Source organism: Cottoperca gobio, chromosome 6 (genome assembly GCF_900634415.1).
Source record: "Cottoperca gobio chromosome 6, fCotGob3.1, whole genome shotgun sequence".
Taxonomy (NCBI): Eukaryota; Metazoa; Chordata; class Actinopteri; order Perciformes; family Bovichtidae; genus Cottoperca; species Cottoperca gobio.
Genome location: NC_041360.1, coordinates 19151949 through 19178060, shown reverse-complemented (window position 1 = coordinate 19178060; position 26112 = coordinate 19151949). Strand labels below are relative to the sequence as shown.

Here is a 26112-nt window from a genome sequence, read left to right as displayed (position 1 = left end):
GGAGAGAGTTATAACAAAAGCAAGAAGTATCAAGGGAGAGCACCAAAGATTTAAGGTGAAAGTGATTACAAGAGGAGTCGAAACCTTTTCACCTACCAGATGCTCGAGTCCAGCTCTCCTTGGAGGTTAGAGTCAAAGTCGTCACGCAGCACAGCATGTTTGCCATGGAGCTCCACTACACACACACACACACACACACACACACACACACCACACACACACACACACACACACACACACACACACACACACACACACACACACACACACACACACACACACACACCAAATGCTAACAATTAGACACAGTCTGTAGGATAACTTGTCTATTCATGTTCTAATTACCTGTGTGATTATAATATGTAAATAAAATAAAGAACAGCATGTAATGACATGAAGACTCACCAAGACTAGGTCTCAATGGGGACTCGGTTGGAGCTGAAACAGACAGAGAAGAAGAGAGTAACAAGTTATACAGTGGCAACATCTTGTATGTACAGGTATAGTCTGACGTCTGTCTGTCCTGGGCCTATCTTACAGGCAGTTTGTTTTATTAGGCAGATAGAGAGCTGTAGAAGTGTACGTATGAACCTTCAAGGTAATACATGAACAAAAGTAAATGTGCAGACTAGACAGACTTTAACAATCTCAAGCAAGTTTTCATTGTTAATTGCATGGGAACAGTGTGTATTAGTCAAAGTGCAGGGAAACTTCTTGAATCATCTCTGAGTGAAACAAACTTTCTCTGTGCCCTGGCCGGCCATGGCTGCAGTCTCCTGGTCGCTGATGTTAATTCCTTTCAGTAATAAAAGACCGAGCTGCCGTGATTAACGGTTCAATGCCAATTAACCGCCATCCACCCCAGAGGCGCCAGTGTGCTGTAATCTGTGGCCACTGCCTAGCTAACACACTCAACCATCAATCTCTCCCAGGGGATACAAAGCTCTCAGAGGAGGAGGAGGGGGTGAATGGTGCGGGGAGTGTTAAGACTTAATGAATCAAACAGGGTTTTAAAAAAATAAACACTGGCTCTAACTCAATCGCTGAGAAACCTTTATAGAATACAGCCTGCATCCACATTTTAGAAAAATACCATAAAGTTGCAGAATGTGGGTGTGACCTTCGTGCTAGAAAAGATGGAGGAGCTCGTACATAGTGAGGTTGGAAACTTAATAAATCAAACTGAGGACATTTGGATGTAAGTTACTGAACTCAGACGGGCGCACCAGGTGATAATCAAAGTCAAAAACTTCCCTGTTGTATATTTAAGATTCAGCCACTGAGAACATAAAGTAAAATGCAATTTGCAAACCTTTGTTGTATCATGTTAAGCACATTTCCATAGTTTATGTTGCATGCCCATATTAGACCATTTCAGTTCAACTTTGTTTCATGATCAGTCAATGTTGAATAGCACAGTGGCTTTAACCTTAGTGAACATGTCACTCTTCAATCCCTTTGAGCTTCTTTACTCTGCTCTGAGTTTCTTCTGTAAAGACAGCCTTACTCCAGACAGAATAGAAGGATAATCTGCCACAGTATTCTCCATCCAGGACGAGTCTGCCCACCTGATAACACACACTAAGATAACACAGTGAGGACTCAATCCAAAGTTCTGTTTCAAGTCATTTAAGACTTTCTTTCAAACCTTACAGCAGCTCTAAAACTTCTCTGAGAGAGGGGCTTACATTTGAGAAAACCCCTCATAAACAACGGAACCTGAATCAAAAGATGAGGGATTATCAAAAAAAAAGGTTTCTTACTATCGTAATGGCTCTGCAAATGTCTTTACTTGGAGCTCAAGCCCCACTTTCGTCAGCTGCCCTAATTTCTTCCCATTGGATCCAAACGCCGGGCACTTAGAAATGGATTTACTATTCACAGAGTGGTGGTAAAGTTTCATGCTGACTGCAAAAGTTGGAGTCTTAGCTGCCTGTGTGACAGAGCTGGGCGCTTCAGTGGCTTCGACCATTGCTCTGCAGCTCTGGTGAACCCTGATGCTCAGCTACATGGCTGGAGCTGGGGCTCTACAATGAAGCCCATTAAAAGCAGATCAAAGGGCCTTCTTCCTCCCTCTCCGTCTCTCTTGCTCGCTCCTTCCTCACCCTCTAATCCTCCAATGTCTGCTGATTTAAAACATGTTTTATGGAGTTATCAATCCCAGCATGTGCAACTCTCTAATGTTTCTTGTACCTTATTAACATTCCTATTAAACTATAATAAACATTTAATATGCAGTTGTGTGCTCAGTTTACATGTTATTCTGACATACAGTAATAAATGCTTGGTTGGTATTCTGCTCTCGAGAGTCTCTCTCTTAAACAAACCCTTCTAAATCGCTCTTAGTCTTTCTAGTGAGGCCATTTGGCTGGAGAAAGGCCCAAAACATTTTTTTTTTTTTGGGTGGATAATCCCTTCAAGCTTCCAAAAAGGCCTCATTTACAGTTTTCTTTCTCCATGCTTCATCACGCTCTCCTGCTGTCTCTCTCACTTTCCTTCTATCACAATCTGTCCCTCCTGCCCTCCCCTCCATCCGCACCCATTCTGTCTCTCTATGCCTCACCCTCTGCACATCGGGAGCAGACAGTGGCGCTCATTTCACTTGGATTAATCCCCTCTCACTTTCTTAAAGACTTCAATTACTGCCTCCTCTATTTGCAGCTCATCTCTGCTAATGCCTGTATCTCCCTGGCCAGGGCTTATACTCACAAGCATGCAAAGGGACACACACACACACACACACACACACACACACACACACACACACACACACACACACACACACACACACACACACACACGTTGACGGCTTTTCCCTCAATAGCTGACCCACAGCTGCTATGCACATGCACACATATGCACACATATAAACAGGGGCAACAAAAAAGGAAGGGATTCTCAAAAAACTACACTGGGACTAAAGTCGGAGGGGTGCTGATGAGCAGGGTTGGGGTGATACAAGGGGGGACCAAATGAGCATAAGCTCTGGCAGTCTCAGACATCTGGGCACAAAGAGCGCAGGGCACAAGTCATGTTAAATCTTCTCCCCCTCTTCTCTCCATCTTCCAGCTCTAATCTCCTCTCTCTCCTCTTTTTCACCCCACCCTGTAAACTGCACCCACTCTTCCAATCTCCCTTGTTCTCCTCTCGTTTGCTCTTTTTCCCTTCGTCTGACTCACATCCTTGACGATGTGAACCTCGTTTGAAGTTGAGTTGCTCCCGTCTAACTGGCGGTTGCAATTACTGACTCACCAGGATGCAGGATGCTGTTGTTTTTCATTTTACAATGACTATAAAGAAATGGTTCTCCAAGGTCAGATTGCAGCTATTTCTCTCCACTCAAAACCAGAGTCTTTGTGTGGGCTTCAATTGGCATCATTACAATAAACATAGGTGAGCGCAGACCAGCAAAGAAGAAAGACTCGCTACTCTTTTCCAATCTCAGTGTTACCTTTTCTAACTGTGTTTTTAAGAGTAGACATGTTTTTCGAAAGGTTGAGTCGAAGTCTAAAAACACGAGGACAGGCTTATTTAACACGCACTTATTTAGCTTTTTGTGTTTCTCTCTTTGGCAAACATCTCCAGGCTGTCAATGTGTTAGAGATGTCAACACATATTCTTCTGCACACCATCACCCCTTGCTTGCTGAAGTCAAGTAATTACAGGAAGGTAATAAAAAATAAAAAATAACATCAACCAAAAAAGCAAATAAGGAAAAATCTAAACTGTGGAAGAACAGCAAAGAGAGGAAAGAGAGAAAGGAGAAACGGAGAAGAGAGAGATAGAGGAGACAGTCAGTAGCAAGACGGGAAGAGATATAGACTAGATAGCGAGGTCTCAAGGTTTCTTGCTGGTGAGCCATGAGGGATGGCAGTCGAGCCGGCGTTTAGCCAGGCGAGCAGGCTGTCTGGCAGACTGGGTGGGTGGTGAGGAGGTGGAAGAGGGGAGGCCACCCGTCGCTCCTCTGTTGCACTGTGATCAGGCATCCCTCAGGGAGCAGTGGCCTCTTTGAGTTATATGTCCCTTTAATAATCCATCTGGGGTGCAGTGCACTCGGCCAGGCCCATAAAGACCTGATTTATTCCCTCGCTGGAAATGAGAGGACCTGGCGATGCCGGGCAAAAAGCAGGGACTGCTGGCCCTGCTGTCAGGAGATAGAGCTGATGGACGGCCTGCAGTGCCATTGAACACCCACAACCACTCCACCCTCTAGCAGAGAGCACCGTCTCCTAGCCCACCCCTACTTCTCCTCATTCTCCGCCTTGGCTACTCTCATACGGGCTTAATAAGTATTTTTATGGTCGCTCAGTAGGAGCGGAAATGTTTTTCTGTTTCAACCTCCTGCCTGTCTGTTCGTATACTTGCAGTCGTTTAAAACTGTGGCGGCAATTTGCATTTTGCCGCATCATGCTTTAAAGCATCTCTGGGAACCTGTCTAAACAATTTGGCAATGTGCGGATTGGTGCCACGGGCTATTCCGTTGTGCTGTGCATTGCATTTGGTTACGGCAGTGTTTATCAGACACCCGTTAGTTGTGTCTTCTAAATCCACAAGTAAGAACTAAATATGGGTATTTTTCTGTACTGGTTGCTGAATAAAGTAATGGGGTGTCGATCAAAGCAAACTGCTTGGAAAATTGGAGGGTTAGGGGGTAGGGTAGGGATGCATTTAACATTGAATGAAGGAATGGGTTGAGGAATGATGCTGGCACAGAAGAAAGGAGCTGTGCGAGCACAGTGGGAGCAGTGTGCCCCAAAATTCCACTCACACACACACACACACACACACGCGTATACACACACACACAAATCCAGCCTTTGCTTACGTCTCAGCAGGGCTTTTAGGGGCACCAGAGTGCAAACATTCAAACAAACATTTGTCTCTGTAAACTTGCAGGGAGGCTTTCTGTTACTGAGAAGCAAAGTGCTGCATGTCAGATGAGCCAAAGTGAGTTTAAAGGCTTATTTCTCTCCTCTTCTTTCTTTGTTTTTAAATCTCCTATTTACATTAAAATGTATATCTCCATCTCTTGCCGTATCACGCTAAGCTCAAATTCACAATCCAACGTTACCTTCTTTTTCATCTCCCTGGCTAATCTGCCCATTTGTTCTTAAAGTCTTCAGCCTGGCTGATCACCCCTGATTGCCCACTGATTTGAGCAGCCTGCCCTCAGTTTCTCTCCTTCCATCCCTTCCTTTCTCTTTGCCTGCTTCTCTTCTTCTCCTCCATGGATCATAACCCCGCTTTAGATAGCTTTCATTTCTCCAGCTCTTCAAAGCTTGAGTCTTAAAGCATATGAACTTCTGAAGTGGCTTGAGCTGGCCCCGTATCTTTTATTCCACTTTGAATGCTAATGCCTAGATTTGAAGTAACTTTGCTCAAAGCATGCTTGCACTCTCCTTGCCACTCTGCAGCTGAATTTGGGACTGTATTTGATCCCGCCAGAAGGGAAAAGTCTACAGGCCTCTGCCTCACTCGCTGCTAAATCTGACTTTGCTGAGGTTACTAAGACAATACATATGATTTATGTGGTTTTACACCTTAACAGTTTCTTCTGATGTGGTGTTTGCATGATTACAACTCTCCACGCAGTAATACAGTTTTGCACCACAGCACAGTTTGTTTCATGTCAAAGTAAGTTACATTTTTATGTCAAGAGCCCTGCACATTCCAGTTTCTTGATTTTTCTAATCTGCACAGCTCTTTTGAAGTTACATTTTGGTTTGTAAAGAGGAAGAGGAACTGACTACGGTGAGTTAGATCAGTGGAATGGAGAAAAATGACGCTTGTCTCTCTTCGGACAATCCACAAGAGACCCGAAATGATCAGACCCATTTCTGTTTCCTCCTTTCTCTCATCTCTCCTCTGTTTCCCTTCGCCTTCTGTTGCCCACAGCATGTTCATTTGACATTTGTTATTTAGATTTCTTGGCGTAGTTTAGCAACTGAAAGAGCATTGCGTTATTGGCCATACATTGTTTTTGCCTACAACAAGGTCGGCCACCTGCTCACATCTACTCTTTCCCCACTTTTCTTTTGTTAATGATGTTTAAATCACCACACTACCTTTTCCCAACGCTCAAATCACCTGCAAGTTATGACATTCAAGTTTCTCATTACTATTATCTCTTCATCCCACCATCTTTGTCCTTTTATCCCCCCATCTGTCCTTCACCAATTACTATTTTTACTGACACAAGTATTTTATACCTCTACATTGCTCAGCTTTTGCTCCTATGTATCCCTTACCACTGTCACAACTCATACCTCTACATTGTCTCTGCGGATTCCATTTTTAACTGTACCTCATCCGCTCCCATTCACAACTTGTATGGCCATTTAAGGAATAAATCTTTGCTTTCCAGCCTGTCTGTTGTGCGCAGTTGTGTGTTAGTGTGATACTGCAGGGCCTTGGCACGAAACTACTAAGTGACTGTTGTTGGCTGCAGATATTTCATTTGCCGAGCGAGAAGACTGGGGCAGTGTGTCAGTGGTGGTGAGAGGATCAACTCTCGGGCGAGGAGACAGAGGAGAAGAGCCTTGTTGCTGTCTGAGGGCTCTGTGCCCCATCTTTCCCAAGTGGCATTGAGCCATGCGCACTCTCTTCCTGGCATGTGCTACATTTATTGGTAGTGTCTCCATTGACCTGCTGCAGGATACACTTGTAATGAAGAGTCCTCAGAGAATCACCACAGAGGTTATTTTTTCTAATGCAGACTATGTATGTCTTAAAGCTGAAATGTTGTTGTTTTCACCCTGAAACCGTTCGCGAAAAGACCCCAGCAGCATTTAGTGTACTTCTTCACTTTCAGCATTAAAGTCACATTTGATCTACGAGGAGGATTTCTTGAGTGAGGAGGAGGCTTCTTTCCTGTAAACAAGCAATTATACACACTCAGCATGGAGAGTGGGACTGCACTGTCTGTCAATAGCTACTTAAGGCTGTCACAGAAAGTGGATGTAAGAAGTGTTGGCCATAAAGCGTAAATCTCCGGCAGAGAGAGACAGGGGGAAAAAAGCGGAGTTTAGCATAAGCTGAAATTAAGCTGGCAATATAGGACATCCAAATATCTCTGGCTCTGGCTGCATCATTAGGCAGAAAGAGAGCCAGGAAGTGCTGCAATGCCACTGTCATTAAGAAGCAGCATATCAACCATATTGTGTCACCCATATTCTGACAATCTGTGCATGTGATGGACAGTAATGGGAACTGAGAACAGGGTACGGTATGTATATATTTTGGTGCACATGTGTGCTTCAACATATATGTCTATTCTCGTATGAATATCTGCCTGCTAGTGCAGTATATTCACATGTTTCTGTCATAAAAGGGGAAGAGGGGTATATGCGTGTCGTCCCTGCTGATGCTACTCACCTCCTTGCTCACAGAGCTGTTGGGCCAGAGCATCCTTGAAAATGATCTGTCCTCGATGTGTTGCTGTGGCTCTGAGAGAAGGAGAAGGAGAAACAGAGGATTAACACACACACACAGCACTGAGGAGAAAACTAACTGGTATGTCCTTAACATATGAAGATCAATCACATATGGCTCCATAAAAAAGGTTCAATATGATGTGACTTTGAGGTAAAAACAACAAGAACAAAAGTTACACTGTGTAAGTCAGTAACCGATGAGCAAAGCATAGAGGATAATTCTCATTTTATTATGCAAGTATTGACAGGGATATTTCAACAACAACATTTTCTTGCTCGTACGGTATAACATAGTGTGTGGGTCAAACAGCAACCGAAATACTACTGCGCCGACGACGACGACGAAGTGTGAACGACAGAAAAGATTGAGGGGGAAAAGAGTATGAAAGAAGGTGCAATTTTCAGAAAGTCCTTGAAATGAGTTATTGGGGAAAAGAAATGGTAAAGCTACAGAGCCCTTTGTAGCTCCTTCTAGTCAGTGGCAGCAGCAAAATTGGATGTGAAGCGGCCCCATGAAGGAAAGTTCTGTGCAAGCGGACACAACACTACATTGTTAGATGGCTAGTAAAAGCTGCATTACACCGCTCCGACAGTATAACCTGCATTTCCCCCACATAATACACAGAGGGAAACAATTGGAGTGAGATTAAGGTCAAAAAACATACAGTAAAACGGATAAATATCCGAGCCCTGGTTTTACTCATTGATTGCTTGCAGTATTGTCCATCGAGGAGAGAAGAGCAGTTAGCGTCTTGTCTCATCCATCTGGCACTCAGACACAATTCTAATGTTATAATTTGGCTTTGCTTTTGATTAGGAGCATCATCTGTGGCTTGTAAATCCAAACAACCACACGCTAAAACACACACTGACACAGAACTATGTGTGCCACCCACATTCAGTGAGAAAGTCCCTTCAAGGAGCACTGGTGGAAATAAAAGGCCTCTTGGTCTCCGCCATGTAAGGACACACTTGTGTGCCTCACACTGTTGTCTCAGTGTTCAGGGTATTCCCATGATCCAGAAGCATTACTTAACATTTCCTTTTAAGTCACACGAATAAAGTAGAGCTCCGAGTAACCTAAATGCGATTTCCAATTCACTATACGTCAAACATTATGGAAGAGATTCAGACAGTGTGTGTGCTGTGTCAGTGAGCCCCACATCCCTTTTGCACACTTTCTCCGTCTCCTGCTTCATTCCTGTTTCTTTCTCTACAGTCCCATGTGGATTTTGCCTCGCACCTCCCAACTCCACCCCACCCTGTCCTACCATGCAGACTCAGGCCTTTTATGGGTGCCAAGACATTTACACGTTCATCTCAGCTCATGAATAATGAATAGGCCCCTCATCAATTAGTAAAGAGCTCTTGTGCCTTTGCAGAGCTGGGGAGAAAACATACTTAATTACACTCATATTTCAGAATTGGGTGAAAACTAATTTGAGTTTGGTATTTATGAATAAAAGATGGTGCGTAACGAACAGCGGGTGGGGATGTAGGAACAAGGCCCTTAAATATTTACTAAACACAGTTGTAGCTCAAGTTCACTAAACAGATTCTGTTAAGTGACTCATACACACGCATGCACACGCACACACACACACACTCACACTCACACACACACACACACACGCACACACACACACACACACACACACACACACACACAGGTTGTTTAATCTATAACATTGCATAAAATTTGATAAACCGATGATACATTTGGTTGGTAAAATCTTAATCTGAAAATCTGAAAAGCACTGTCAGATAAATCTAGTGGAGTGAAAACAATATACATATATATATAATATATATATATGTATATATATATATACCTCTTTTTAAGAGATATCTTTTTAAAATGCAGAAGTTTCTTTCAGAAGCACTTGTCTGTTTCTAATGATGTTGTTTTCTTTCCTTAAAATAAATACAAAGGTATCTCCTAAACAATGACTGAAGAGATAAATTCAGTGGGAAAGAGTGTTTTTCCTTTGAAAGTGTGTGTATGTTTAAGTAGTCTGACTATGTGTGACTTAATAACGTGTATGTCATTAAAACAGTAGCCAGGAGAGGGCATTTAGTCTGAGCAGGAGAGTGTGTGTTCAGCGCAGCACGACGCCAGCGTCTGTCCTGCCGTCACACTCCGGCGGCTCCTCAGCGTGTGTCTCTCATTACCGTCTCCACTCTGGGAGCCACACACACACACACACACACACACACACACACACACACACGAAGAACAGCACTGATACACACAAAACATTTATTGAACATCTAAATGTTAATTTGACTTTCTTTGGGGGGGAGCAATTAAGGCCCTAAACGTGTTGGTGTTTTTTTTCTCCTCTTCTCTCCCCTACTCTGATTCAAACGAGGAATCATTCATCTTGTGAAAATAAGTGTCATCCTCTCCCCTCTCATTAGTCTAGAGGAGCAAATCTGAGAGATGGGAAAGAGCGAGGGATTGAGAAAGATGAAGAAAAAGGGGAGGATTGAGGGAGGAATATAGATACATGGAGGGGGAAGGGAGAGGAGGGGGGGTTGGGATTTGGTCAGTGGAAATAGAGATGGGGTTAGATGGCCTTGTCTTTCAAAGTCCACAATCTGCTGTCAAAAAGCAAGGCATACGAGTAAAGGCAGAGATCCAGTCCACACACACACACACACACACACACACACACACACACACACACACACACACACACACACACACACACACACACACACACAGAGCCACATATGAGCTTTAACATGTATGCAGATGGACAGGCTGTCACTCAAAGAGCTCCCAAAAGGGCCTGGAGTGGGTAATTACCAAGCATGTCTTCCATGTTAGATTACATGTTGCTGTCGGCCATAAGTATCCCTCAGGAGCCAGTTTGACAGCTCTCTGCTAACCACACACACAGCGGGAAACACGTCGGCTGATTTACCCTAAAGCCATATAGATGCAGTTAAATATAACGCTATCTTAAAGACATGAATATGCACTGAATACTGACCACACAAACTAACTTGTGCACATTTTCTTTTGCACAAGGCCGGTGACTAAAAGATCTTCTCTCTCCACACCAACTATTACATCTGAGGGAGGAGAACTGCTCTTGCTCTTCTTCCCTCGTCAGACAACTCTCGCATCCCGTTTTCCTCAAATCCCAATTAAAAGCACATTTTCTCTCCCAGCTCACTCGGCTAGTTGGTAATCATGATTAATATGAGGAGTTTCAGTGGAGTGCAGTTCCAGTCGCCAGCACTGATTTGGTGCATTTGGACCTAGCCCTTAAAATAATACACCCTAATTGGTTGATTTATCTTCCATGTAGAGGACCAGCTGTGGTTATGGCACAGCAATCAGAGATAACGGGAAAAAGAATGGAGGCAAAAAAAAAGATGGAGAAGTGAAGACAGGACGACGAGAGAGACAGACAAAGAGGGGGAACAAGAATCCAGTGCTTCAGTTATAGAATAGAATAAAGTTTACCGTCCAAAAGGCAGGAAAGCTATCTTTGTTATACATCTCCAGAAATCCACTGATCACTGAATCTGAGCTTTGATGAAATGTAAAGTAGAATTTCTTGATTTCAACCCAGCCTTGATATTTTCATACCAATCAGGGCCTGAGAAGGTGTGACTGGCTTTGTGGAATCACATTACTCCGTCCCCCCACCACCCCTCCCTACGCCCCTAAATTAATTAATTGAAAAAGGCTCTTGGAGAACATGCAAATTTAATGAAGCTCCACAGAGGAGGGATTTGGGAGTTGTTTGGCAAATTACCTGCTTGTTAGCACAGGGTCATAGAGAATTACAGCTCCAAATACATCTAGAAGAAGAGCCGTTACTCAGTGCTTCAGTATATAGCCATGAGAAGAGGAATTGACCTTGACTACTGTTAGTGAGTAATAATTAGGTGGATTAGGAAAACAACAGCACATTTCAAATTCTTTGTCTCCCTTCCTCACTCTCTCAGTGAGGGTCAGGCTAGGATAAGAGGGGGGGAGAGAAGAATCTACCGTATTGACACAGAGTCAACAATAGAGAGATGAATCCCCACAACAAGTCATGTCTATAATTTATCCCGTCAGTCACATCGAAGCACAATTGCAGGAACAGACAGCGCAGAATGTGAACCAATCATTTCTCATAAAATACATCTGGAGCAGACCCCCTCTCCCCAGAGCATGGTTCATTTTGCTTGCATTTATAATCAAGCGCTTTCCTTTTTTCTTTTTTTTTCAATCTCCATGCTCTATTTCATCTAGAATTGATAAGGAGGTCACCATCCCAGCAGGTGGTATGTTGACCTCCTGATGAGAGTGTGTGATGTTGGTGCAGCACAGATGTGATGTGGACAATTTGAGGTAGTATTGATCAGAGCACTGCTGTGTAATATGCACGTATATGTGTGTACATGTGTGTGCATGTGTGTGCATGTGTGCCTCTGTGTACATGTGTATGTATATAATTACAGGGGTCATGCACCGTCCCCTGGGAAATAAGACAATATCATGGATGCAGGGTCCTTTCGGGGTAAACAGCAACAAGAGTGCAGGTTTTGTAATTGTTGAGGAGTGCAAGAATGGGGTTGCCTTTAAAAGTTTGATTTCTTGTTAAATTCTGAAAAACTGAGCCATTTAAAAACTTTATGACAGGTTAAAAACATGAATATAAGAGATATAGGAGTTGCTGTCTTCTATGTGAATGTTTGATATATGAAAATTGGAATTCTATGGGCGGACTGTGTCAGATTTGCAGCTCTGGTCGGTTTGTCGAGAAAAAAGAGTGGATCGGATTTATGTGCTCTGTCATGCTTCACATTTCTACCCCATATTTTTATATCTACAAAGCCAAAATGCGATTACCTTGAGCCAATCATTCATGTTCCCTGGCCCAATATCTCCAGTGAATCTGTCACACAGCCACAGGCTACTATTGAAAATTAATGATGAGGGGAACTCATTAACCAGAGATTTTTATGTTAAAACACACCAAAAGATTGACTTGAATCATAGGAAATCTATGGTGAAGACTAATACCAGGAGAAATTAGGTACTGGGTGAGATAGGTCATCTGTCAGCCTGATGTCTGAACTCTGACCTTTGACCTCTGATTAATATAACAAGTTGTCCATCATCCTGCCTGTCAGAATCACCAGACAGGATGAGCTTATACGTTATTCTCATTAAATGCAAAGGTCAACTCAGATTTTAATTGATCACTTTAATTATGATTGAATTCTCATGTTTACAAAAATGACACATGCACCAGAATATTTTGTGAGTATAAACATTTACTGTTTTCAGCGCCCTTAATAATCTCAAGTTACCGCATTCAACATTTTGTGATGTGATTTTATGATGTGCGGACACATGGCACATGGACTCACGTTGGCTCAGAGCGATGCCCCTTTCTACAAAGGACTGTGTTCACATGCAGCAGTGGACTGTAAGTCATCCACGTACTATGCAATAACGTAGTGAGTGCTACACAAACTTCATGCTCACACACGCCTGCCTACTTTGAACAGATGGCAGTATCAACAACAGCCAGCATAATTACAGCCAAAGAACCATTCCTTTTCAATTACAGCTAACAAGACAAGAGAGCGTTTGAGCGCCCACCTGCCCTTCCTCACTCTATTTCTTTTCCTCCTCCTAATTGTTCCTACAAGTGGCTTCAATCAGTCTAGGACTCGACAGAGGAACCGCAGGTAGCAGAGATGTAGAGAAAGAACAAATAGTAATTGTAGTAGTAAATAAGTGTTTGCAAAACAAATGCATATATATACACACACATGCATGTAAACACACACATTCACAGCATGCGATGACATAAAAGAACAGTGTGCCATTAGATATGCAGACATCCGGCTGCCCAGGGGGAAACTTTGAGAAAGGGGCTCACATGCAGTAATTAAAGAAATCTCCAACCAGGCAACTGTCTGAGTCCCAGAGAGAGAGAGAGAGAGAGAGAACACAACACTACAAACATACATCTCAAACACATACTAACACTATATGTTCATGCAGTGCTTAGTACCGTACTCATTGCACGGCATCAAGCAACAACCATATAGCATCCACACACAAGCAAGAGTCAGCAGAGTGCTAAGTGTTTGGATAAGTTTCTCTGAAGGTAGCTGTTGGCACATATAAAACCCCATGTGCGTACTCACACAGACACACACACAGACACAGACACACACACACACACACACACACACACACACACACACACAGACACACACACACGCACACACACACAGACACACACAGACTGCCTTGAGGCTGTAAGTGAAGCAGAATAAAGGCAAAGAAAGGACGAGACACACCAGTGCATCTTTGGATTCGCCAGAGGAAGCTATTAACCACTCTCACCTCTGCTAAGTGCAGCAAAGTATTCAGTACATTATGAAGTGGTGTGGACTGTCATGTCTGAGCAAGAAGAATAAAAAGTGGGGCACAACTGTGTTTGTCTGCATTTTGCACGTAAGAAAAGGTTTGCTCCCGGCCAACGGTCCAGCTTCACTATGATAGCCGCAGATATAGGGCTGCAAATAACAATCACTTTTATTACCTAATCTATTAGTTCTTTTCTTTTATTCATTAATTCATTATAAAGTCTGTAAAATGTCAGAAAATATGAATAAAAGTACCGATTACAATCTCTGATCCAAAGGCAGCATATTCATATTGTTTTGTCCAACAACCCAAAACCAAAATATATTAACATTTTTATGTGATATGAAACAGAAAAACATTTTTTGGTATAATTTTTAAGGAGATGGAACAAACTCCTTGTTTGTTAGCATTTTGTCTCAACAAATGACTGAAATGATGTGTGTGTGTGTGTGTGTGTGTGTGTGTGTGTGTGTGTGTGTGTGTGTGTGTGTGTGTGTGTGTGTGTCCGTGTCCTTCTTTTTCCTCCTCCTCCCCTCCCCTCTTCTTCTTTCCTCTCCTCCAAGGCCTCCCCTTCTCTTTAGGTGGCAATTTACAGCCGCCCATAAAATGAGTTCTTCTAGATGCCCATGTCACTGCACTCTATCACACTCCTGCTAGTGATCTGTTACCAAGAACACTCCCACAATATCGCCCATAAAACTGCTCACAGGCCCCAAATTAATGCAGTGACGGACCAGCTCCAGCGCTGTGAAGGACATAGGATGTCTGTGCCTTTAATTCAAACACTCATGGCCACTGCCTTTGGAAAATGGTCCTTGTATCAATCAGAGCAACAGTACTATGGGCAAGGGCAGGACAATGCATTATTTAGATGCTGTACCATCAAGACAAATGTCATCTCTGTCACACCCAAATGTTCATTACCCTGTTTGACAATTAAAGGGATTGGAAGATTTGCTATGAAACTGCGCTTCTTGGGTGAGTTCATTTCTAAAAACAAAAAAAGAAGAAAATATGACAAACTTGACAGTCGACTCACATCTTGACCTCAAGAGTAATGATACTGACAATTCAGTGCTGAAAAAAAAATATGGCAACCAAGGTGGCCCGAGCTTTGGTCACAAGGGCCTCGCCTGTTGAATTTCCCCCTGCGTCACGTCACTGAAGTCAGGGAGGGCAGCTCTGGAGATGAGGATATACTGGTGGAGATGGGAGCTGTGGACTGGAACAGGGTGCAGTACGAGTGTGTGTGTGTGTGTGTGTGTGTGTGTGTGTGTGTGTGTGTGTGTGTGTGTGTGTGTGTGTGTGTGTGTGTGTGTGTGTGTGTAAGGAGCAGTTTCCAGCCAGCTGGAGTGTGACTGGCTGACTTTGATAAGGTCAGCCGCAGGGGCCCCTATTGTCATACAGTCGTGGCCCCCTGCCAGCCACACTGTCATCAGCACTGGCACACTGCTGCTCCATGGTTTACACTAACACGCAAACACACAGCACACGCATGGACACCAAGGAAACACACAATCCTCGTAAGCTGACACTCGCTCAACAGTAAATGTGTTTGCTGGCAGACAAAAAAGCCAGTAAATCTGTTTGGCTCCGTGGATATTGTCTAAATGGCAGCTCCACTTCAGCAAATTCCCCAGCTGAATCCTTTTCTGTCAGTCTGTCCATAAAAGTCTCAGTCTATCGTGTCCCTCCAGCAATTCATTGAGGGATTTTTGTGAGTACTGCCAAAATGATTAATTTAGTTGTGGTTTCTATGAAACATTGATGCGCAATTTGCAATGTCTTTCGTAAGACGATGACGATGTAATAAATAAGGAATTAGCTTGCAGTTCTTTTTGACTATCCAAGCATTACAATTATATGATGATAATGATGTTTTCATTTTTAGATTTCATTTCAAAACCACACTTGGCTGTTCTTGATGTAAATGTGTTCCAGTTACCTGAGTCAAATGTATAAATATTACAATATCTGTGGGTGAATTCCTCAAAGACCTCTGTAATGTGCTGCTGGGACTTGGTATAAGGCAGAGTTACTGGAGTCCTCCCTTTTCCTTTACGCTTCTCCAGCAACAGCTGCTAATTGCATTTTGACTGATTATCAGCATGAGGCTGTAAATCACCAGCCAAGAGAACTAGAGGGGAAGAGAGTTAAAGGATGTTTCCAACAGATAGAGATGGAGAAAAATGATGAAGAGCAAGACAAAACAGAGGAAGGGGAATTGAAAATGAGAAAAGGGAAAGGCTGTTTTCAAATGTAAAAAGCTAGAAATGTTCCTACTTGGGCCAAATACACAACACATGCGAGTAACATGTACACAAACAGACAGAAAGTCACCTGCACAGTGTCCCTGATCAACTGGTTACTGCCCCAGAGTTTGCTGCAGTGGGCTATAAATCCCCATTAAGACCCTCAAAGAAGCCATTGCTCCTTACTAATGCCTCTATGTAATGTCACAGAGCATGATGTGAACCGGAGTTTTCCATAAAGTGTGTGTGAGTGTATCACACCCATCCTCTGGGAATGGGTGGATCTCACACTTTTTCCAATGAGAGGAGAGACTGAGTCCATTGAATGAGAGGATGGGGATATTTCCGTTAATTCTCAGCAGGGTAAAACACACACACACACACACACACACACACACACAAGGTATTACCACACACACGCTAACTCTGTCCCCAGTTTAACCTCTTTCCAGTCATCATGCATGCTTTCTGAGGAACAGAGAAAACACCGCCCATGATGTCAGCTGATAAGCTTCACTCAGGCTTACTGGGTCAATATGCAGCAACGAAACATTAACGGATATTATTGTTACATTTTACGACTTCCATGTCTGGGTTAGACACAAGGCGGCTGTAAAGGTCCTAGTCTGCATTCCAACAACTCATCTATCTTGTTCTCTCTTAGCCATTCTCTTTTACACACATACACACTCACACATGACTTACAGGAAGTTGACGCAGCCGGTGCCGGGCGGTGGAGCGATCCAGACAAAGCTGAAGCTGGTGGAGGGCTGGTGGCTGACATGGGAAGCGACCACGCTGCAAACAAACTGGGTTCCACTAAACTGTCGCTCTTGCATCACACCTGGAGGAGGAAGGAGAAGAGAATAAAAAGGTTAATTGAGAGAGACAGAGAAAGTGACCTGATTTTAATTGTGTCATCAAAATAATTTAATTAATACCAAAGACTTTCAAAACACGTCTTTTAGATTTATTTTGTTTTCCCTGATTTCCAAACTAGATTGTATTTATTCTACTACAGTATTGCAACCAACTTGCAAAGACATACAACTTTTATATACACATTTACATTATCATTGTGAGCTTCATAAGATATTGTTTTTATAGTCTGCCAGTGCCTTCATAAAATGCATTGTCAAAAAACCCTATTCAAAGACAAACAATTAATAAAACATGAATGTTGCGTACATTATGTTTAATTTATGGTCTCTTGAAATAAAACCACTGCTTTTTGGTTGCCAACTCTCAAGACTTTGAAAATGTATCCACACTCCCCTTCATTGCTGCTCACAAAAATAATTACCAACAGTATCTCAAGCAAGTCTCTCCAGGTTGGTTTTTATACAGTAATGAAATGAAAGTTAAAATGAAAAAAATGTATCTGTGCAAGATGACTTGCAGCAAAGTCAAACCCATCGGCTCGTACGCAATTAAAACACTGCAACAATATTTGGTAAGACAGAGTGCAAGTAAAGGGCAATACATTATAAAGTAACACTTCTTACAGACAAATCATCAGAAGTCTGACACTAATGCTTAATGTGAATTTAACCAGACAGAGCGTTGACCCAATGTCTTGATTGCTATCCTGTACGTATCCACCTCATCCCATCCTTCCTTATTTCAATTTGCTTTTTATTTCCTTCCTCACTCGTTTGAACTCATGCCATTTTACTGATATTCCTTCCATCCACTGGCATCCTCGTTTTCTTCTTCTTCTTCTTCATTGCTTCCTGCCTCTCACTCACTTCTCATCCACAGTCTTTCTTTTGCTCTTTTTTCCTCTCTACTTCTCTCCTTTCATCATTTATATGTTTCTCTTCCTTCTTTTTCTCCCTCCCTGTGAGCTGACGCTACATAACGGTGCTTTTATTAATGAGGGTCTGTGTCCGGCTATGATTGCACAGATTAAATGACATCATGTCACACAATCTTTCCTTCATATCACAGAGGGCAAGGGCAGGACGCAGCCGGACGCATCAATCACTGCGCAGACATTTTAATTATTTACTGTAACTAAGCGGCTTTTGAGTGTCGGCGAGGCGTCCAAACTGTGCGGTAACTATCACGAATGCAACCAAAAAAAAGTATGGATTTGCACAGACAAATGTGCATCTCCCAGACACATAATCTGGGCATTTGTCATAATTCTACAACACTAAATCCACATATTCAGCCATCTTAAAAGATGATGTCCCATCTGCGTATGAAAATGTGCTCTGATCTGCAGTGCTTTAGTGGCGGGACTCTGCTCTTTATAACCTGCAAACACAATCCTCTCCTCTCCTCCATCATAACTCTGCTCACTGAAAACATAATCAGCAATGATTAATAACATCGGAGCTTTAATATCCCCTGAATCAATATGCAAATCAATATGCACGTGTGTCTGTGTGTGTGGTACAAAACTAATTATTTAAAAAGAAATAATTCCGCCCATTTCTGACAGTAATAAATTTGACCTCACAGATTGCATCCATAAATACGCACGTCGACAGCACCATAAATGTTTCTGTTTAATTCGGCCAGCTGTTTGTGTGTATCTGTGTGTGCGCGCGCTTGATTGTATTGTTGCATTCAATTTATGTCGATGTGTGTATGTGTGTGCCATGGAACAAACAAACCTAGTTATCGTTGCTGTCGGATGAAAAACTAAGAAAAACAAGCTTGTTTTTAAATTGAGCGCCGTGCATTTATTTGTTTACCCTGTGGGGTTTGCAAAGGTTTTCTTGTAAATGTTCTCATCATGTAGAGAAACATCAAACTCCTTAACTAGAGTTCAAACTGAATAATCATCAAAGCTACATGATTTTAAAGGTTTCACATGACAACAACATATTGTGTCATTACGTGCGAGTGCGTGCAGCGTGTGGGCCTAGTGTGTCAGATTTACGAGGTGTCAAGCAAAGCAGCCTTTTACATTGCTAAGGAGCTGCTGGTGTGTAATAACAGACTGAGATGTAATCACCCACTAATAGAACCGCTGTTTTCCAATCACCTCTTGGCTTCAACCTCTCTGTGTAATGACCACTATTCACTCTTAAGTAAACACATACACACTCACACACATAACTGTCTTGGGTTATTGCAATGTTGTTTGCCTGGGCAAGATCTCCTCAGCACCCTGTCTTTACCGCCGACGTACAGAAAAGCAGAAATTGCACCTGTGCTGTTCTTATGTAGCACTCAGGCCAGCATGCATTGACATACCCATACATTTCTCTCTCTTTTTAACCCCCTCTGACACAAAAGAATGCCATTTCCAAAACAATTTCCTTGCTGTTGTGCCAACTATTTACTGCCGCAAACAAACCGTCAACACAAACAGTTTTGGCTCTAAATGTCCAATTTTATGGCAGAAGAAGAGAAGGAGAAGCGCTGTGAATCTTTCTCACCACATTGCCATGGTGCAATTTGAGAATCCCTGCAGATGTGCATAATACAAGCTTAGCTCTCGTGGCAATGGAAACACTATCTGGAAAGCTGCAAAGACAAACAGAAAGAGAATGTGGTGAGCAGCGGACAGAACGAGGTGGAAATAGAAGAAGGAGAAAGAAAACGGGCCGCGGCCGGTGTGGACAGAAGGACAGAAACAATGAATCACTCAAAGGAAGGCGCTGTCACTCATCATTGAGGAAAAGAAAAGTGATGACAAACTCTTGTAATAAAAGCCTACATCATTTAAGACAAGCTACTGTAACTTCAATGGAAAAATGAACTAATACTGGATGAAGTGAAAACAAACACATGTTGTATAACATTTGAGAAAATTAGAAAAATAAAGAAAATAGCAGCAGACAGAGAGAAACGCAGAGAGAGGGAGGAACTGAGGATATGGCTAAAGAGAAGCAGAGAGTAGTTAGGCTAGGGTGAAGATGAAAAGTCAGACTGATGCACTCCAGGACACAGCAGCGCTGGGACTCGACACTGCTCACAGAATTTCTATTCCCACTTGAAAAATACACTCAGGCGTAAAAATGCAAATATCGAAACTAGTCCCTTTCATGTCCGGGTGTGAAGAGAGAGAGAGAGAGAGAAAATCACTATTATACCATGAGATCCAAATCCCAAATGTTCCAGTAAAGCAACAAGCTGTGTTGAACCTGGGCAGAAAAGCAGAAAGCTCTAACATTCCTGGTTCTGTACAGAGAGATGAGCAGAGAAATAAAAAGCTCTTTCATCATTGTGAAATGAAAATATATAACAAAGCCAACTTCCTGTGTCCTATTACGCCGGGGTCACACCAACTTTAAAAACTGTTCTTTCATTTATTCTTCACTCAGTTGACCTCTGAGTGCTTTTTTTTTTACAAATGTTTACAACATCTCTGGCACCTAATAGATGTGACTGATCTTATCTTTGCTTGAAATGCTTGTTCTCAATATATTCATCTCCTCTTTTCTCACCGTTGATCCCCCAACGTCTCTTATTTTAATTGCAGTACTTGATGCAGTTGTGTTAAATCATCTTGCCTATACATTTTGGCGTAAAACCTCTTTTCTATAAAAATTGAATCTAAAAACTTGGTGGGCACATTTTATGCTTCATCAGCTGGTACTTTTTTTCCACATTTGGATCGCGTGCAGAACTTGACTAGTGAGCTGACACTGAGAGAAGTTGTAGCTGCAGCACAAATGCAACTGGTGATGAATTCATGCAGCATGTAAGATAAGTATCACCAGAGGCCACTTCTAATTCAATAAGCAGCCACAGGGCAATCTTGGAGGACTGTTGCAACCACACCCCCCACAGTCAAATGCACACATGCAAATACGTGTATGCGTGCACGCTCGCGCTCACACACACGCAAACACATGCAGTTCTTTCACATGCAGATTGGGCACTTATGAGCTGTCACCAATGATTAATGGTAAGGGAAGATGACCTGCTAGCTCCCACGGTGTGACTGGGCAGAGCATGTTTCATAAATATAAACCCACACACACACACACACACACACACACACACACACACACACACACACACACACACAAATGCCTGTACACGCACCCTTGTGCATGCCCACACACAAACCCACTCAGATACACAGAGACACAGGAAATGGGTGTGTCAGGATTTTAGGGGTCATATGTTGGTTGTAGGGCTGTTACCCCAACATCAATCTCTGCTGGTAATTGTAGTGAACTTTTTAAGTGCCCCATGGAAAGGAAGTGGGAAGTTGTTGCCACTTATGTATTCATATTCAGTCCGCCCATGTCTCCAGTAACAAAGACTTCTCCACATTTTTCCCCCTCCGTCTGGTTTTTTCTTCTTTTAAATATGTAAACACTTCAATTCACATCTGTCTGTTTCCTCTTTAACATCTCTGTTTGGACATAGCATTTTTTTTTTATCTGTCTTTATATCTCACTTTGCAAAGCTAATGAGCTTTTCCACAGCCAAGCTCAAAACAAGTCAAATAAATGGAGTGAGAATTCTCCCCGATGGAGCAGATGGGCAATCGGTGGCTCAGCCTGGCAGCGACTTCACACTGTAGGACCAGCAGGAGCCGGTCTAACTGGCATGAGAACTGATAGTTAGGTTTTGTGGCAGAGTGGTGAGGATTCGAGAGGCACCATTCAAATTTATATGATGGCTACGATGCATTTACGAGAATCACTCAGAGTTTATGCACCCCATTTGACATCTGGTCAGTACCAAATAGCCTCTGGATTTTGCACTCATTCCACAATTGTCCTCCAGCAATGTGTTGGGGAAAACCATGTTTGACCGATCTGTCCATGTGTGTTTATGATTTGACTGTATCCATTCCTGATAACTGTTTTTATGACAGTTAAACATGTTTTTCCTCCTAGATATCTGATTGAAAGGTAGACATTGGGAAAATGCACTTCAGTTCTAAAGGTGAAAGGACTTCTTGCTTCCTTTCTATAAACAGTTAATATAATAAACAGGTCCAACTTTCTCTTCAATGGAGCAATTGTTATTAATGAATGTTTAATACATTCATCTTTAATGCTAAAGCACATACTGCACAACCATAAGCACACGTGCACTTTCATGACCCTGTACGCCTGCACACAGATATACATAAGCAACAACAAACAGAATATTAAAATGCATGTGTGCACATTCGTTTGCTCGGAGTGTTAATGGAATGAAATAAATCCCTATGAAGTAGCGTATTGTGCTGTAAGGAGATTAGGATACTTGATTTTTGTCTTAAGAATTTATATTCATCAACATTTACGATATACTTTTCGATTAAACACAGAAAAGTGGTCTCATTTAAAGAGCACAGATTAAAGATTATGAAGCACATGCTTTCTCCTCCAGGCCTGTTGTGTGCGTGTGTACGTGCACGCTCAGAAAGACAGATAATAGCCTTATAAGCAGTGATCATTCTCCCACTTGTTTAGACTTAGAAACCACCCCAGATAATTTGGAGAGCAGGCCTATTAAAGGCTCATATTTCATGTGGTAATTCTTCAAATCTGTCATAAACCTATTGGAGCATTAACGTGTTATTAAAAGCCTGTGAATGTATGGGAATCTGTCAAAAGCCAGAATAATGCCTCTGTCAACATGTTTCAAGAGAAGGCCACACAATGGCAACATAAATGATACATTACAACAGTACTGACAGCCTGAGTAGGGACCCCATACGCTTTGTGCTGCTGAATGATCCCATGCTATGTGTGTGTGCGTTTGTGTGCGCCTGTTGTGTTGCATATGTGGCCTCTTCTCAACGCCATCCTCAGCTGGTCAGCCGGGCCACTGCAGGGTCTCACGGCGCATGACAACCTGACTCTGATCTGCTATTGGCTGAAACGAGCATCCATCTCAGCATCTGCCAATCACACTACCATGGAGACAGGTTGGCAGCGCTATAGTGATGGCAGGGGTCCGGCACAGCGTTGCCAGGATGAAGCTGTGTGTTAATATGGGTGGTGAAAGATGCCAGTGGCCAGGGGGAAATGGGGTAAGAGACTCTGTGGGAAATTGTGAGAGGGAGAGGTTTGCCATATGAATGAAAGAGAGTTTAACTGGCAGAAAAGGACACCTGGAGGTCTGCTGAGCTGTCTATGTGTTAGGTGAGCATGCGCAAGAGTGTATATGAGAGACTTACTGTGCATATGTATATGTTTACATTATTATGTCTTTCCATGCGTGCACAGTACGTTCAATTGGATGTTCTGTGAAAGAAGCCATTTGTGTATAGAAAAAATGTATGTATTCATGCCCGGATCTAAGCACCAGACCAATTTTTTGGCCATATGCATACATTTACAGAACAATTGCTCTTTCATTTAGGCTTCCATTGTATTTCACATCATCCATCATTCATCCATAAACTCCTGAAGGCAAGGCCACACACACAAACACACCCACACAAAACACAAACATACAGAGCTAGGGCTCATTGTAGGAGCTGCCAGTATGGCTCTAACCAGCTGCAAAAACAAAGTACTGTACGCAACAATATGTGGTCATACATGAACAATTATTTCTACAAATTTAATAAATGCGTGTTGCATGTTGCATCTATCAAAACCTATATCTGATTAATAAATAAAAGTATGAAGAAAATAAACATTTAGTTCATCGCTTGAGGCTGCATACTGCCTCCCTTCAATGATCAAGAGCTACAAGCCGTATAAGCGTGAATGATAAATGAAATACAGGAACACTACTGGAGCATACTATACCCCCCTGAACTAATGTGTCATAATTGAAATGAATGTTGTTCTGAATCAAACAAGTGTTGTGTGTTCTGGAGTCCCACTCTGTATGATAGATGAGACTACATCGCTGCACGGCTAAACACTCACATACTCGCAAACACACATACAGTATGCCCACACGCATATAGCTGCACACTAAACACAGTTAAATGAAAATATTAATTTTTCACAAATTGGGTCTTATTTTCATTTTCAAGTTTCTTGTGATGGCCAAAACTACACGTTTTATTTAAATAAACACTTTTTCTAAATAGTCAAGCTGAGTAACAGGAGCCTGTTAAAACTGGGTTCAGTCCCAGGCTCAAGATGTGTGTGAGTTATGTAAAGCATCAGGGTGAAATGTTGCTCAAAGGCCTTATTGGAGTGACATAGAGTCTGCTGAGTGCTAATGGTGTGAGGCCTGTGGAGCAGCACCCAGTGGAGGACAGCCAGCTCCGTGCCCCGGGAGAAGCTTACCACACTGGGAGGCAAAGTCACAGAAACTCCCCTTCCCCCCACCCCTCCTGTCCTTGAGCACCCAATTCTTCTTCCACCCCTCCATCCATCCATCCATCCATACGTCCATCCATCAGTGAAGCCCATGAGCGGCTGGCTACTGTGAGTGTGTGTCATTGTAGCTTGGCAGGCACACACCACATCTTTAACGGCAGGCGCCAGGGCTAATTTGATTTTTAATTCAACGCGACTTCTCGGCTAATAGTTTGAGCTGGGGATTAATTAATCTGATTCGACTTGTGCTAATTTCTTGCACCCACGTCCCTGCTCCCCACCCGTCAATGCAGCAAACAAACAAACAAACTGGTGAGGTCTTTGGCCTCGCAGGCTCTGTCCTGACACACATGTTGAGTATGAGAGATAGAGACCTTGGGCGACAGGTGAGGAGCCAGTGGAAAGCCTAGGGAAAGCAAGGCATGGTGCCTGTGCTGCATTGCACGTGTGTGTGTGAGTGTGTGTGTGTGTGTGTGTGTGTGTGTGTGTTTGTGTGTGTATACACTATGTGTGTGTACCTTAATGTGTTTATGGAGGAGGCTGGAGCTGAGCCTGGTCTGACAGAGAAGTGCTGGGAGGCAGTGAACTAATCACGGCAACAGCCTGGCTCTCGTAAGGAGGGCGAAACACAGAGAAGGTCACCAACTATTTCCGCTGCCAAAATATGGGTCAGATTGGATCTGGGTGAGTTGTTCACAGATAACTTGTACGTAATGTCAAAAAAAATGGGCGAGGCAGTGGAGCATTCCCGTTGTTCTCTGAGGCTTTTAGAGGGTTTAGAACCAGATCCAAGCAGTGCCCTACAGGGAGAAACCAGTAGAAACACTGAGCTTCCTCATTTCACAGAGGTAGAGAGAGCACTTCCACTTTTTCTAATACTCTCTGCAAGGGAACTTTAAAAATGAATAGACCTCAGAGTGCAGCCCGGATGGCATGCACTTTGTGAAAAAGACTTTGTAAAATCACTTTCTTGCAGTGTGCACAGCAAACCCACAGATGCCCACACACTTGCAAGGTGTATGTGGAGGTATAAGCAGCTTTATATCACAACACAAACAAAGATGCATTTCAAAGTCAGCTTGCCTCTTTGTTGAAATGATGCAAACCCACTAGTGTTCACAGAAATGTGTCAAACTGAGCAGTCTTTCAGTCAAAGCTCTCTCTGTCTTTATTCTATCTTTATTTTTCTCTCATTCTCTCTGGCATGTAACCAACATCTCTGCATGGCAGAAAATAACATTGCTCTGCTCAAGAGAGACCACACATGGGAGAAACAGCCTACGCCTGCTGCTCTCTCCTGCAGGATAAAAAAAATAAAGAAATACAAAAAATAAAAAAACTGGCCAACATCTCACACACCACTTTGAAATCTCTATCACAGTCAGCCCAGCTCCTGCCTTCTCCTATTTCTGCTCTCTCCATCACCCCGGACCCTTTTTTCTAATCACACATTTGGATGCAGAAAATACAGTGAAGAAAGAAAAAAGCACTCAAATTCTCAGCATGTATACATTTGTGCTCTCACAATATAAACACACACACACACACACGCACACACACACACACACACACACACACACACACACACACACACACACACACACACACACACACACACACCTTCACTCACAGATACAAATGTATGCACATATGCAAGAGCATAGACACACACTACTGAACATCACATACAAATGTAAGCACACCTAGTGAAGCCGTGGGAGTTCAAAGAAGGGACTATGTTTTCGAAGTAGTGTACACTAAGTGAACCGGTAAATTCCCAGCAGCTGTGCTCCAGCAGGTCTACTGTACCATCACACCTGAGATGCAAGACCTAC

At 42.8% G+C, this 26112-nt stretch overlaps 1 protein-coding gene across 1 annotated transcript in view; it reads right to left on the bottom strand.

Moving 5' to 3' along the window:
• Nucleotides 1-26112, bottom strand: part of reln (reelin) — an 87186-nt gene that overhangs the window by 36391 nt on the left and 24683 nt on the right. Inside the window, 4 exon segments of the mRNA XM_029433766.1 lie at nucleotides 97-175; nucleotides 406-438; nucleotides 7375-7445; nucleotides 16788-16926. Of these exon segments, the coding sequence (XP_029289626.1) occupies nucleotides 97-175; nucleotides 406-438; nucleotides 7375-7445; nucleotides 16788-16926 (322 nt within the window).